Source organism: Tupaia chinensis, unplaced genomic scaffold (assembly GCF_000334495.1).
Source record: "Tupaia chinensis unplaced genomic scaffold, TupChi_1.0 Scaffold147417_1, whole genome shotgun sequence".
Classification (NCBI taxonomy): Eukaryota; Metazoa; Chordata; class Mammalia; order Scandentia; family Tupaiidae; genus Tupaia; species Tupaia belangeri.
Window position 1 is genome coordinate 203,596 of NW_006207268.1, and position 15,913 is coordinate 219,508.

At 37.0% G+C, this 15,913-nt stretch overlaps 1 protein-coding gene across 3 annotated transcripts in view; it reads right to left on the minus strand.

The window, feature by feature from the left end:
* Positions 1-15,913, minus strand: part of PKN2 (protein kinase N2) — a 99,507-nt gene that overhangs the window by 13,601 nt on the left and 69,993 nt on the right. For all 3 annotated transcript variants that reach the window (XM_006169690.2, XM_006169689.2, XM_027768748.1), the window contains exons 9-16: positions 8,338-8,481; positions 7,971-8,046; positions 7,203-7,377; positions 6,865-6,991; positions 6,175-6,305; positions 6,015-6,090; positions 5,844-5,935; positions 5,207-5,383 (exon numbers count right to left, since the gene is read on the minus strand). In XM_006169690.2, the coding sequence (XP_006169752.1) occupies positions 5,207-5,383; positions 5,844-5,935; positions 6,015-6,090; positions 6,175-6,305; positions 6,865-6,991; positions 7,203-7,377; positions 7,971-8,046; positions 8,338-8,481 (998 nt within the window). The remainder of the gene's footprint in view (positions 1-5,206; positions 5,384-5,843; positions 5,936-6,014; positions 6,091-6,174; positions 6,306-6,864; positions 6,992-7,202; positions 7,378-7,970; positions 8,047-8,337; positions 8,482-15,913) is intronic.

Genomic DNA, 15,913 nt, shown 5'->3' on the forward strand with positions numbered 1-15,913 from the left:
GGTAAGGCTGATGTAAAGGATGGGTGTATAAAGGGAAGAAATAGCAGATTAGAGCTTAGGGGAAGGACCCTAAATGTCATTATTATAGATACTGAAATTTCTTCTCTCTCTTTTTTCTTTAGGGGGGTTTTTGCTATAGGGCGCGTGCACTCTCTAGAAAGAGAGAGACAGAAAGCGAGAGATTACGCCTCAGGGCAGACGGCCATGCCGCAATCCCTTCTCCTCCATTCTCCTCTCGAGAGCTTGGGCACGCATGCATATGCACTCGACATGAGTTTAAGCACCAGGTCCGGGACTCAAACCACAGTTGACAACATAGAAGTCTAGCGACATAGCCATTATGCCAACTGCTGGTCCCGTGAAATTTCTTTTCTTAGTGATAAAGAATCAAGCCATTTTAATAAGGGGAGAATGATTACATTTATGTTAGAGAGGTTTTTCTGATGGCAGTATGAAGGTTGGAACAGATGTAGATAGAGATCTAGGAAGAGTAGAACAGATAAGGCTTTTATGATACTACAGATGAAAAGATCATAATATCCAAACTAGCGGCAACAGAAGAGCAAAGAGATGAATTCAAGGAAAACTTAAAAATTAGCATGACAGGATGTGCTGTCTCATTAGCTGTATATTAATAGAAAGGAGTGGTAAAGGCTCAAGAGGACTCTGAAGATTTCCATCTTAATTGAATGAATATGTAAAGAAATACAGAAGCTGTGAAAGTTTTGTAAGGGGAATGAGTCTGGCATCAAACATGTTGACTCTGAATTGCCCATGGGACAGGCAGGTGACTGTATCTACAGGCTGGATATAGGGGTAAGTAAGTATCTCAGAATAACTTGGGCCCAGCTTAAAATATTCAGTCTTACAGTTTTTATACTAAATGCATAGCCCAGTATCTGATACACCACAAGCTTATTGAATGAAAAAGGAAATAAATAAAAATGAAGTTTAAAATGTAGATCTGTGTCTTTAGTGAGAAATAAAAAGTCCATATTCAGAGAAGCAATTCATAATTGTACAAATAATGTGAGCACGTTTTTCTATAAAATATACAAAAGACTCCCCACTCCAAGCATATTATTTGATTCATCCATCTATTCATCTCACCTCAACTCTAATGCCATCCAGAGAGATAATTATCAGTTTGGTGAACGTTCTTCCAAACTTTTAGAGTACATTGATGTTCACACGTAAATAATACAGCTATGTTTTGTGTTCACTTAATTTTATGTAACTGGGACCACAATATGGGAGAATTTAAAAATGGAACTATTTAGAAATAGTTTATTGATTATACATTTGATAGTAAATAATAAACCTATCTGAAGCTTAAAAGACTTGGCTGAAGTTCATGAAAACAAATATAATACTAAAATCATTAAAAAAAAAAAGGTTGTTTTTAAATATAATTTTTTAGCAAACTTATTTTGGTGGCAAACAATATTGTAACAATTATAAAATACCTTATTTATCTTTGCTTCTTTCTTTGTAGACAGACTGCCCTGATTATACTCAACATAAAAAAAATTTGATATACTACCAAAAATATATAATTCACTGAATGCTTACCATGTGACAGGTATTGTGTTGGTTATTTAGATTTATCAGCTTATTTAATGCTCAAATCAAGCCTTAAGGTAAGTATTTCCAGAAGAAGAAAATGAAGCTCAGAAAGAGTAAATAATTGATCTCAAGTCACATAGGTAGAAAACATCAAAGTTAGGAACCGAACTAGAGGTTGCACAATTCAACCTGAAAATTTGAAATCTATGCTTGAAATCTAAAATGCTTCAAAGCCAAAACTTTCTGAACACCAACATGATGCCAGAAATGGAAAATTCCAGGTGACAGATTGCAGTAAAAATGCTACAATATGAAAATACTGCACAAAATTGCCTTTAGTTTCTGTGTATAAGATACATAAGCATATATTAATTTCCTGTTCAGACTCAGGTCCTATCCCAAGATATCCCATTATATATACATACAAATATTCCAAAATCCAAAAAAATCTGAACTCTGAAATACTTCTGGTCCCAAATATTTTGGATAAGGGATGCCAAACTTGTATGTTTTGTTTTTGATTTTTGCTCTTATTTTTCCAGAGATTTTTGCTACAGAATGCATCTGCTTGCTGGAGAGATAGTGACAAGAAGTAAGAAATCATCCCCCCAGAGGGATAGCCATGCCACAATCCCTTCTCCATTCTCCTGGGATTTTGGGCACACGTGCACATGTGCCTGGCATGAGTTTCAAGCCACTGGGGCTGGGACTCAAACTATGGTTGGTCACGTGGAAGTCCAGAGCCATAATCACCATGCCTCCTGCTGGTCCCTAAACCTGTATTTTGATTCCATAGTATCAGTCAATAAATATTCACTGATTGCCTAGTATGTGCCTTATTCTTTTCTAGATGTTTCACTGGCAAATAGGAAAAAATGGTTTTCCCTTTCAGTAAAGTAGGACAGACAACACAAATGTGAAAGATATATACCTAAGATGATTTCAGGTAGAAATAAAATGGCCCAAAGATAAAAATAGGATTATTTGATTTGGAGGCTAGAGATGTGGTAGTCTTTTAGACAGAATACACAGAAAAGGATCTGCAAAGATATGACATTTCATCTGAGACCTGAGTGATTATAAATGATTATTTCAGATTTAGAGTATGTAATGCAGCATTTCATTTTTTTGCATTATCACTGGGCTTAACTGTTTCACTTGTATACCATGTTTATTCTCAGCAAAAGCAAAAGTTCCTAAAGCAAAACTGCCATTTTATATTTCTTCATAAAAACAATAGCCTAACAGGGAACCAGCAGTTAGCGTAATGGCTATGTCGCTGGACTCCCACGTAGTCGACCGCTGTTCGTGTCCCGGACCCAGTGGCTTAAAACTCACGCCGGGCGTGTGTGCGTGCGTGCCCAAGATCCTGAGAGGAGAATGGAGGAGAAGGGATTGTGGCGTGACCATCCCCCCTGGGGGGTGATTTCTCGCTTTCTGTCTCTATGTCTCTCTCTGTCTGTCTGGCGAGCGCACACGCCCTACAGTGAAAATCTCTCTCAAAAAAAAAAAACAAAACAAAAAACAATAGCCTAACAGAACAAAAACAAATTCCCATGGCAGCCAGAGCAAGACTAGGCATGGTTTAAATGCCGTTTCAGGGCCTGCAGGTGGTGTGGTGGTTAAGGGTGCTGGACTTCCACATGGCCGACTGTGGTCTGAGTCCCAGATGTGATGGCTTGTTTTCTCATTTTCTCTCCCTCATTCTGTCCCTCTTTGGTCAAATGAAAATAAATTAACAAAGTTAAATAAAATAATTCTTAAAAATAAATAAATAAATAAATGCTCTGTTTCTAATTTTCCCATTCAGGGAATGAATTCTTAGTAGCCTTCTACTGCTTTCTGGCTTTTGTCTCTTTTTTGAATGCTTCTCTACTCATAAGAATTAATCTCTGGGGACCAGCAGTTAGCGTAATGCCTACGTCGCTGGACTCCCATGTAGTCGAGCGACAAGTCCCGGACTTGTCCCATGGTTCCAGTCCCAGACCCGGCGGCTTAAACTCATGCTGGGCCTGTGTGCGTGCGTGCCCAAGATCCCGAGAGGAGAATGGAGAAGGGATTGCGGCATGGCCACCCCCCCTGGGGGGGTGATTTCTCGCTTTCTGTCTCTATGTCTCTCTCTCTGCCTGTCTGGTGAGCGCACGTGCCCTATAGCAAAAACCTCTCCAAAAAAAAAAAAAAAAGAACTAATCTCTGTTTTCTCATCTAAAGCTTAAAAGTTATGAGATGACTACTACTATCTGCTTTACGTGGCTATAAGAATCAAATAAAGGAGTCAAAATGTCAATTGCTATTATATTAGAATATAGACATGGACTAAAAACTTAAGAGTAAGGCCACAATAAATAAATAAAAATTTGTTTATTTATTTATTAGCCAGAGAGGGGAAGAAAACACCTCCCCATGAGGTGAGGTCATAACATAATCCCTTGCCCATTTCTCCATCCTACTGAGATTGCATACACAAGCCTGTGGGGCCGGTATTTGAACTACAGTTAGCCACGTGGGATCTGGCTCCCTTAACCACTAGGTCATGGGGCTGGCCTTGATTTATGTTTTTTATAATTTGTGATATTTTTGAAGGTAGAGTTTACTGGACTTTCTAGTGGTCTAGATTTTGCAGACAGGACAAAAGCAGATCAAGGAGGACTCTCTGCCTTCTGGCTTGAATAACTGACAGATAGTACTGTTCTTTAGTAAGATGGGAAAAGATTAGAAGAGCTGAAGGCCTGAGGAATGGTGGGTCAGGTAGGAGGGGAAATGAAAAAAAAAAAAAAATCAGGAGTTCAGTTTGAGATGCTGAGATACCTATTAACCATACAAATGCAAAAGTTGCCTGAGGAGTACTATTAGAGTTGGAAGTTTAGAGAAGAGGGCAGGACTGGAGATACAAATGTGGTAAAAACCAGCAAGCAGGTTATGTCTATTAAGAGTACAGGTTCCTAGGTTCAAGTTCTAAGTCTAACATTTAAGAACTGTAGATAGAATAACAGGGAAAATAAAAGCTTACATAAATGAGTGCTTAATATTATTTTTATGTATCTGAATAAGCAAAATCTTCATACACTATTGAATCCAAAAACTACAAAAAGGTTTTGGAGTATAAAGCCTGTTTTCTATTCTTTTTTTTTTTTTAGAGGATGTATGTTTCTTTTATATTCCTTCCAAAATACTGTAAATACAAGAGAGCAAATACTTGGTATATATACTTTTAAATTATCCTTTAAAAATGCAAATTCAAATATTTTATACAAATACATGACAAAGACTCTACTGTATTTTTTTTGCCACTGAAAAAGGTACTTTGGATAAATCTGTCCTTCAAGTCATAATCTGGGATGGCATCCTCCAGGGAGAAATCGCTAATAACAAAAAAGAAGTAACTTTACTAAAATGAACCTAAATTAGGTAACCAAATTACCAAGCATGATTTAGGGTAATCCTTGAAGGTTTCAATATGGACAAAAGAGTAATAAACAAATACAAAAAGCTTTGGCAAAAAGTTAAGACATTCTAATATATCTTGCACAGATCTATTTTCCATTAAGGAAAAAAAATCTAAAATTCACAGACAACTTTTTTCTTTCCTAAAAGAAATCAGCCATGGAAACACTCTGACAAACGTCTAAAGCATACTCACACAGCTCTTGGTTCAGAAAAGACATCAGTATGTATGTGCATCATTAGGTCCCCACCGGCAGCATATTCCATTACAAAGCAAACATGCTCTTTGGTTTGGAAACATGCAAAAAGGTTCACCAAAAAGGGATGCCTTACACTATTCACAGTTTCAAAAATTCTTTTTTCACACATCAGGCTGTAAGAAAAAAACATTTAAAAATAAACAGGTTTTTTTTTTTTTTTTTTAATAAGCTGAAGTTAACAATCTTTGTGAATTACTAAACCTTTAACATAAGCAAATTTTTAACTATTATGACTCTAACATCATAAAATGTGCCTTAGTTTTGCTATACATGCTATGAAAACTGGCCTATTTGACACATACAATTCTAATACATACAACTGCCGAAGGGGGTATGTGCATCCCTGAGAGAGAGAAACAGGAAGAGAACCTAATGGAGCATAGTCACACTATAATGCTGTTCTCTCTATTTCTCCTCACATTAGGATTTTGGGCATATAAACACATATGTCTGGCATATTTTTCAAGTTATCAGGGCTTGGATTCAAACATAGTAAGCCCAACTCCCTATGTACTGCACTTAACTGCTACATTGTGGAGACTGCCCAAACAATTTATTATTTTAGAAACTAACCTGTCTACTTCGTCTCGAGCCACAATGTCTCCTTTCTTTAAGGCTTTTATAGCAAACATCTCATTTGTGTGTTTATATTCAGCCAAAAGTACCTGAGATGAGATTAAAATAATTATTTTCCATTTGAGTTATTAAATTTGTATGCATACAAAAAAAATTTTAAAATATTACCTTCCCAAAATGACCCCTTCCCAAGACAGCACAACATCTGAAGTCTTGTAGATTAAATTGAAACCTTTGCTGCGATCTGGAAATAATAATTTCAATGAAAAACAAGGTAATAAGATATAGACCAAACATACAGTAGCAAAACTTTGTATATATGCTTTACCTTCTATCCTCAAGTTCTTGAATACCACTATATTCTAGTCCTGATTGAGGAATATCAGGCTCACATTCAGACTGGGATTTTGAAAGTATACTATTTCTGTCATTCTCAATATCGAAAACAGTTTCTGAATCCTGTAAAATAGTAAAAACTCATTAAGTCCTAGAAACATTCTGAAAATAACTTACTAGGTAATGATAAAGTTGAAGAGAAAATTTTAAATGTCAATATAAATATTATAATAGATACTGGTTATTCTTTTTTTGGATATCAATTTAATATCATACTTAACTAAAAAGTGTGAAACATGAACATACTATCATCATTTCCTGAAGCATGGTATTCACTAAGTTAGAAGATGAAGTCTGCTTCAGGCAGTAAGCCATCCTACGTTACACTGTGCTCCTATACCCCTAGTTTAAGCAGCCTGTTCCATCTCTACTGCCCTGTAAAAGCATACAGAGGCTAATGACAATGGCATGCCAACATTAAGAACTTGGTTAACGCCTCTCAACTTGGCCTAATGTACTAGAGAATATTCATAAGAGATATTACATAAGAATATTCATAAGAAACATATATACACAGTGGAGAGAGGCAATTTTTTATCTAAATCTATGCTTATTCATTATAACACTTTTACTGATAATTGATTTAGAGAAAAGAAATTATACAAAGTTTAAAATGCCTTGCCTGTCCTGGTGTATCCAAAACTCTTAATTCAGAAGATTCATCTACTTCTCCAAGGGAAGAAGCACGTGGAGGGGCTGGAGGAGGTTCAGGCTCAAGATCAAACTCCAATTTGGTTACTGTAGAATCACTTATAGAAGGTAAAGTTATTCACCAAAACAGTAATCAGAAACATAAAGCTTAAATAGCTTCGAAATTAAAGCCATTTAATTTTTTAAACACAGCACTAATTTTAAAATGATACATATTAATAACAAGACTTTAAGTATGCCTTCTGTAATCAATATTAAGAATGTCACAACTATTTGGTATAGAAATGCTTAAAAATCTTAGGCACATACCTGGCTGGAGGTGCTAGCTCTGGGATACGAACATCAACCACTGGCACTGTGGCAGGCACAGGGGCCTGAGGGCTGAAGGTGCCAGAATGATTTACTGTAGGAATAGCTCTTCTCACTAGCCTTCCCCAAGTGGCAATATTAATATTCATTTGAGGAGCTCTGAGAAATGTTTTGCCTATGGAAATTGTTAATAAAGAAAACAGAACAAATAACTTCAGATATTACCAAAAGCTATAATTTAAAAATTCATATTCATCAGCTTATAATTTATGAAGAACAAATAAAATTTGTCACTTAAAAAAACTAATCCTTAACTATGTGTTATTAAAGGCTAGTGCAAAATAGCAAATGTAGTTTTAAAAATAAATACAGAACTGTTACTTATTTTCTTTAAGTCTAATAATGATAATATAGTTAAGATTCTAAAAAGAAACCTCATCTTTCAGGGATATAAGCTATTAATAATATAATATTTATGAATGAATCAATATAATGCGTGAGTGTGCTTCAGTCTGACAAAGTAATAAATGGATGGGACATGGATAAAATAAAATTGGCTACAAGTAGATTGTTGTTGGAGACAGGTGATGGTATATTGCACCAGTCTCTCCACTACAGATGTTTGAAACATTTCTTAGTAAAGCTAAAAATGAATGAACTAAAAACATACACACAAAATAGATGGTATTACTTTTAAAATAGCAATTACATAGATTTTCTATATTTAAGAAAACAATAAAACATTTCTGTCTGAAATTTAATAATTACCTTGTTGCTTTGAAAAAATTTTCTTTTGTCTTTGGAGTTTTGGTCTTCTTTCAATAACTGGATTGAAAAAGGTAACCTGCAGTGAAGAAAATTTAAGTTGACATAAAAATAGAATTAAATGTACAGTTCATGAAATTTACAAACTCAAAAGATTTGAAAGTTCAAGTTGGAATCTTGGATATAATTTAGTCCAGTGCCCTCATTTTTTAGATGAGAAACAGACCTAGGTCACATACTTATTTGGTGGCAGAGTTGAGCCAAGAATTCAAGTTGTCTCTCTCTTTTAGCCTAATACCCTGCCCATGTCTACATCATACTACAAAATTTCAATTGAAGTTACACACATTTAATAAAATACATGTATTACCTCTGCAAATAAAGTACCCTGTGGTTCCAAATAGAGACACATGCCATGCCGTTGGTTGTCTAAAAAATCTTCTAACCTCAGAAATTTTACAGCACACAGAGATCGCCAATCACGCCAATAAACTGAAATTTCCAGTTCACGTGACTAGGATAATTAAAAAAAAAAAAAGAAAAAAAAAGAAAGAAAACAGAAAAGACATCATTGGACACACACTTGTATAAAATATCACAAAAAATATGAAATACAAATATAGTAAACAAAGATAACATACACAAAGGCCACACTATTTTTTAAAGAGAGTTTTTTGTAATGCTGTACAATTGTGTATTACTTCAACAAACTTAAATATTTTAACTCAAATGAACAAAACTTATATTTACACATTCAGCAGCTAAGGTAGTCCTGAAGTATCCCTGAATACAGAACTGGAACAACCATTACAGACGAATGACCACAGAAACTCCTTGCCCCTCATAGCTTTAGTCTTCCAAACACTTCTTTCATTAGCCATCACTTACTACGTTATTACGAAAAGACCCCAGTGCTTGTTTCGAAGGACTTTTTTTTTTTAACAGAGAGAGATTTTTCCCATAGGGTGTGTATGCTTGACAGAGACAGAAAGTGAGAAATAACCCCCCAGAGGGGATGGCCATGCTGCAATCCCCTCTCCTCCATTCTCCTCTTAGGTATTATACACATGGACCTGGCATGAGTTTTAAGTCACCAGGTCCAGGGCTTGAACCACAGTTCACTATGCAGGAGTCCAGTGATGTAACCATTATGCCATCTGCTGGTCCCCGAAGAACCCATTTTAAACCTTCTTATTTTTGCTATTCCACTGACGAGCCAGGGAAAGGTCTGCTAATAGCATTGTTTTGCACTTACAATGTGCTCCACATTGTGCTAAGTACTTTATGAATATTAGGTCATTTAATCATCAAAAGGGTATTATCAGGTAGTGAGATTGGTGAGTGTGGCTACTTGAGTAGGTCTGGAGAAAGAGGGAAATTCAGATTAAACTTTATACAAAAAAATTTATTATTATGCCAAAAAAAGAGAGAGGAAATTGCCAAGAATTTTAATGTCTAGAAACCAGGGACAAGTTTAATATATTGTACTATATCTATGTAGCAGAATATATCATAGCTATTAAAAATATGGGCTGGCTCCATAGCCTAATGGTCAAGGGAGTTAGATGCCACATGGCTAACTGAGGTTAAAATCCTGGCCCTAGTGACTTGAAAAACATGCTGGGTTGTGTGCATGGGTACCCCAAATTATGACAGGATAGAGAAATGGAGAAGGGACTGCAGTGGGATGACATCCCATTGGGGGATATTCTCCTACCCCTCCAACTCTAACCCCTCTGGTGAGTAGATACACCGTCTGGCAATTAAAAAAAAAATGCCAGTGTGGGAAAACAAGTTTCTTTTTCTTAAGAGATTTTTGCAGGGCCATCAGGTGGTGGTGGTTAAGGGCGCTGGACTCCCACATGGCCAATGACCAACTGTGGTTTGAGTCCTGAATCTGGTGGGCTTGCTGTCTCACTTTCCCTCTCTTTCTCTCTCATTTTGTTCCTCTGTGGTCAAATTTAAATAAATAAATAAATAAAGTTAAATTAAAAAATCATTCTTTTTAAAAACCCCCTGAGATCTTTACTATAGGGTGTGTGCAGTCACTGGAGAAATAAGAGATAGAAAGTGAGAAATCAAACACCCCCAGGGGGCATGGCCATGCCACAATCCCTTCTCATCCATTCTCTTCTCAGGATTTTGGGCACATGTGAACACACACCGGGCGTGAGTTTCAAGTCACTGAGTCAAAGACTAGAGCTGTGGTTGCCTACATGGGAGTCCAGCAATGGATATAACCATTTCACTATCCTTTCCCAGGAAACAAGGTTTTAACAATTATTATTATGTCCCTGTAAAACTTAGTTTATAAGGGGACCGGCAGTTAGCGTAATGGCTATGTTGCCGGACTCCCACGTAGTCAACCATGGTTTGCGTCCTGAACCCGGTGGCTTAAAACTCACACCGGGCGCATGTGCGTACGTGTCCAAGATCCTGAGAGAAGAATGGAGGAAAAGGGACTGCGGCGTGGGCATCCCCCTGGGGGGTGATTTCTCACTTTCTGCTTCTCTGTCTTTGTCTGTCTGGCAAGTGCATGCGCCCTATAGCAAAAACCTCTAAAAAAAACAAAACAAAAAAACACTTAGTTTATAAGTTGTCAAGCCACAAACTGATGTCTACATATTATAACCAATACACTTTTTAATGACAGAGTTTTCCATTATTTGGTTTTTACAATTCTGTAGGCCATCCACGAAAAGAGATAATATTTTTCTGTTTAGGCTCTATACAGTAATAAATTACTTCTTTTATATACCCACCTTAATTTATGAACTCACGCATCTTATTATGTAAGTTCCTACTATATGTAATAAAAATCCTTTGACTTTAGATTATAAAACCAGTTGATGCAAATGAATAGGAAATACTTATTAAAAATCTAGAGGCACCAGCAGGTGGTATGGTGGTTAAAGTGCTGAACTCCATGTGGCCAACCATGGTTTGAGCCCCAGACCTAATGGCTTAAAAATCATGCCAGATGCATGTGCATGTGTGTCCAAATGCCAGAAGAATGAAAGAGAAAGGATTATAGCATAGCCATCCCCTCAGGGAGTGATTTCTCACTTTCCCTCTCACCGTCTCTCTCTCAGGCAAGCACATATGCTCTCTGGCAAAAACTTAAAAAACTGAACAAACAAAAAACAAAAACAGAAACCATAGCTTTGAAAAAAAAGAGTCAAAACACAATGTACCAGAAGGCCTTATAACCAACCTGTGAAGGAAAGAATCAGAAAAATGTATCTAAGTCAATGAGCATGTGAACCTAGGGATTCCTACCTTATTTCTTCTCTCTGATCCATAAATAATATGAGAGAGAACATTTATCAAGAAAGGAGAAGAGGAGAATGTAATTATTTTAAGATCAGCAAATAGAGCCAGCCTCCATAACCTAGTGGTTAAGGGAGCCAGATCCCACAGAGTCTACAGATCTGTGTCGCATGGCTGAAGTCTCTGGTTTGAGTCCTGGCCCCATGCTTGAAAAACACATAGAGTATAAAGTTCTCATTTTTTAATATCTTGCATTGTTTTCTGAGAATATCATTTTCTTTACAACATGAAGGAGAGAGTGGGTGTGATCTAGAGATACTTTTATCACTATTTATAACTCCAATCCCGCTTTAACTTCTAACATCCAGAGTGATTTGGGTAAGTAAATCTAGGATACAGTACAGATGCTTCTCAGCTTATGATGGGTATACATTCCGTCCCAAGTTAAAAAGATCAGAAGTCACGACTAGCAGATGGTGTAATGGTTATGTTGCTGGACTCCCATGTGGTTGACTATGGTTCGAGTCCCAGACCTAGTGGCTTAAAACTCACACTGGGTGCATGTGCATGCATGCTCAAAATCCTGAGAGGACAATGGAAAAGGGATTGTGGCATGGCCATCCCCTCTGAGGCGTGATTTTTTGCTTTCTGTCTCTCTGGCGAGCACACATACCCTATAGCAAAAGCTCTCTTAAAACAAAACAGAACCCTAAATCAAAAATTCATCCTAAATTGAAACTACTAAGTCCCTTGACTTATGATGGGTTTATTATAGTTTTTACTGAGTATGTATTGCTTTTGCAACATGGTAAAGTTGGGGAGTATCCATATCTGAAAAAGCAAAGTGCCAAACAGATTGATGTTTCTACATAAGAAGATTCCACTGATGTTTACCATTTATAGTACAAATGTGACTGCTGGTTTGCTGGCAACTGTCCAGATGAAGCAGGCCAGTTCTATACGGTAAGAGCATGTTGTAAATAATCTCAAACTCTAGGGACAACAAATTGTGAAAATAGATAAACCACTACCAAAAACACTGAGCAACATGATTTTAGCTAGATACTTATTGGCAGTACTAACAGACTGTTCCAACTTGTGTTTCATTTTGTCATATTATAAACTAGAATTTGGAATCAAAGAGAAACCTGTGGGGTAATCCTAATAGCATGGCTAAAGTCTCTGTAAGGCCTAAAAGTAAACAGAAAAAGATGAGATGTTGAATCAGTCTTATGTGATGAAGGGCCAAGCATGTGGTATAGAAGTTAGAGCATGGGATCCCACATGGCTGGCTACTTGGTTAAAGCCCCAGACCCTGCTACTTAAAAATCATGCCAAGAATGTGTGTACGCAGATCCAAAATCCCAAGAAGACAAAGGAAGAGAAGGGATTGTGGTATGGCTTCCCTCCTAGAGGGATGACTTCTCACTTTCTACCTCACCATCTCTCGCTCTCTGCAGCAAGTGTACAACCTATAGCAAACTAAAAGAAATAATAAAAATAAATAAATAATTGGCAGCTAAGACTTTTATATCCAGCAAAACTATTGTTCAAAAAAAACAACCTCACAGGAAAAGTTAAGATATTGTTCAAACAAACAAAAACAAAGGGACCTACTTTAGTGATCCTATTCTCCAAGAAATGGTAAGTCCTTTAGGTTGAAATAAAAGAATACTATCAATAGATAGTAACTCGGGACCAGCAGTTAGCGTAATAGCTATGTCGCTGGACTCCCACATAGTTGACCACGGTTCGAGTCCCGGACCCAGTAGCTTAAACTCACGCCAGGCGCGTGTGCATGCATGCCCAAGATCCTGAGAGGAGAAGGGACTGTGGTGTGGCCATCCCCCCCTGGGGGGTGATTTCTCGCTTTCTGTCTCTCTGTCTCTCTCTGTCTGTCTGGTAAGCACATGTGCCCTATAGCAAAAACCTTTCTGAAAAGAGAAAAAAAAAGCAGACAGTAACTCAAAGCCATATAAAGACACAAAGAAAACCAATAAAGGTAAAAACATAGCCTTGGTTTGTAACTCCTTTCTTTTTTCCTAAATAATTCAATATTACTTTAAAGATGAGAAAGGTATAAGAAAGCCAAATTCTTTAGAGCTGTGATTATCAAATAACGGGTGAAGAATGGGGAACTAAATCAGATTTGGTTGTGTGTAGAATGGTGGAAGTGGGTAATGAGAAAGACACTTTCAAATTATATATGCCATCTCCTTTCAGATTCTGATGCATACCTATTTGGAAATCTACATCAAAATCATTTTGTCAACCGAAGTTGTGTCATGTCCCTTAGCATGGGGTATGCTAAGGTTAAAAAAAGGCTAAGGAAAACAGTTTTTTAGTTTTAAAATTATTCATACATAAATTACTTTCATTCGTTCAATTAATACTCAGTGAACTTCTATACTGAGATACACAGTCAGTGATATCTATAAATAGCTTCTGTGATGATGATATAAAGATAAGCAACATATGGTTTTATTCTCAAATTGTTCATAGTTTTTTGTTTTGTTTTCTTTATAAGCCAGAGTGAAGGTGTGCTCACCAGAGAGAGAGGGAGAGAGTAGAGAGAGGGAGAAAGCACCCCTCAATTGGGCATAGGCATGCTACAATCCCTTCTCCATTTCTCCATCCTGTCAGGAGTCTGGGTATGAATAGATATATGCTTGGCATGTTTTTGAGCTGCGAAGGCCAAAACAGTGTGGTTGGTTAAATGGGATCCAGATCTCTTAACCACTAGATCAAGGGACCAGCTCTTAAACTGTTTATAGTTTTGGTAGGGAAATGAACATGTAAATAAATAGACAATAGAGTGGCATATACAATATACATGACACAAAAGAAGGAGGTGACCAATTTTACCTAAGTGAAAGGTAGCAGGAAGATTAGAAAGGCTCAGAACTGCTCAAATTTGGCTTTGTGAGGTAAATCATTAGATTATAGGAGGAGAGAACACAGTAATTACAGGGAAAAGAAAGTATAAAGGTAAGAAAATATATACTGATAGTATATTCTAAGGCACTATAATATAGCTTAATAAACTTGTTGGGAGGCTGTGGCAGGAAGACCGTGACATGGGGAAGATCTTTTCAGAAATACTTATCTCTAACTCTCTTTTCCTCTCTGTCTTCCTCTCTCTCTCATAAAGGAAAAAAAGAAAGTCGAGAAAATTTTTCAGAAAATTTAGCACATAAGCTTTCAAAGTGAAAGTGCTAAGAGTACACACCATAAAGAATGAAAGATATTCACATCAAGATACATCACTGTGAAGCTTCAGAATCCCAAGAAAAAAAGATCTTAAAACCTTTCAGAGATCTAGCATATTGAACAGATCTAGAAAATTAGGCATCTTTGCCAGAGAGTTATTTCTGAATCCTGGAGATTTAGAGAAAAAAAAAATACTTCATAGCTATTTAGAAAAAGAAGTAAAGCCAAACAAAATAAAGAACCATTTATTAACCCTAAGGGTGGTGGGAGGTACTAAAAAGGAAGTGTAATCATGGTACAGACATGATTCACCTGTAGAAATTGTTAACAGTCATTAAAAAAAATTAAATTACTAATATAGCATAGTTTATATCAGAGAATGTGAATCGGGTTGAGGTAGTTTAAGAGAGTTAAATTCCAACTGTCTTTAATATAGTATGAATAAATAATTTTCAGATATCAAGGCTGGCCCCACAGCCTAGTGGTTAAGGGAGCTAGATCCCACATGGTCGACCATGGTTTCAATCTTGTAAGCTTAAAAAACATACTGCGCTGGGGCCAGTATGGTGGTGTAGTGGTTAAGGTGCTGGACTTCCTGTGGCAGACCACAACTCAAGTCCCAGACCTAGTGGCTTTAAAATCACACAAGGCATGTGTGCATACATGCCCTAAATTCATGAGAGGATACTGAAGGAGAAGGGACTGCAGAGTGTGCAATCCCCCTGGGAAGTGATTTCTTACTTTCCAGTTTTCTGTCTCTCTCTGGAGAGTGCATGCCTGCTATGACAAAACCTCTTAAAAAAAAAAAGAAAGAAAGAAAGAAAAAAGAAAAAACACTGTGCTTGTATTGAAAGGGATTAAAAGGGATAGGAAGGAGAAATGGGAAAAAAAAGAAAGATTGCAGCATGGTGGGAGTGGTTTGTTTTCTCTGAGTACATGTGCCGTTTAGTAATTAAACCCTTTTTTCCCCTGAAAAATTAAAACGCATTAAATTAGAATTCCTTTGGTTCTTCCCTGATAATCTTGTCCTCTACCCTGTCTAATCCTCTTATTTCTGTCACCACATTATCATAGTAATAACTGCAATCTTTCCACAATTTCAACACTCTACATTCTTCTCAATGACTATCATCAAACATTCTATTAATAGCTTACTCTTTCTAGGACCTTAACATCCACTGATCCTTCAATCCTACTGTTATTCACATCCATTAAACCTACAACTTTTATGTATCCTTACGCCCTTGATGTCCTCTCTTCTTTCCTTTCCCAATGATCAGTCAACATTCTCTATCACTCTGCTCTTAACAGCACTGGTTCTAAGTTTTACTTATGAAGACTGGGGCCAGCAGATGGCATGGTTGTTAAGGTGTTGGACACTCCCACATGGCCAACCATGGTTTGAGTCCCAGACACGGTGGCCTGCTTTCTCACTCCCCCCCCCCCCTGTGTCTCTCTCCATGGTC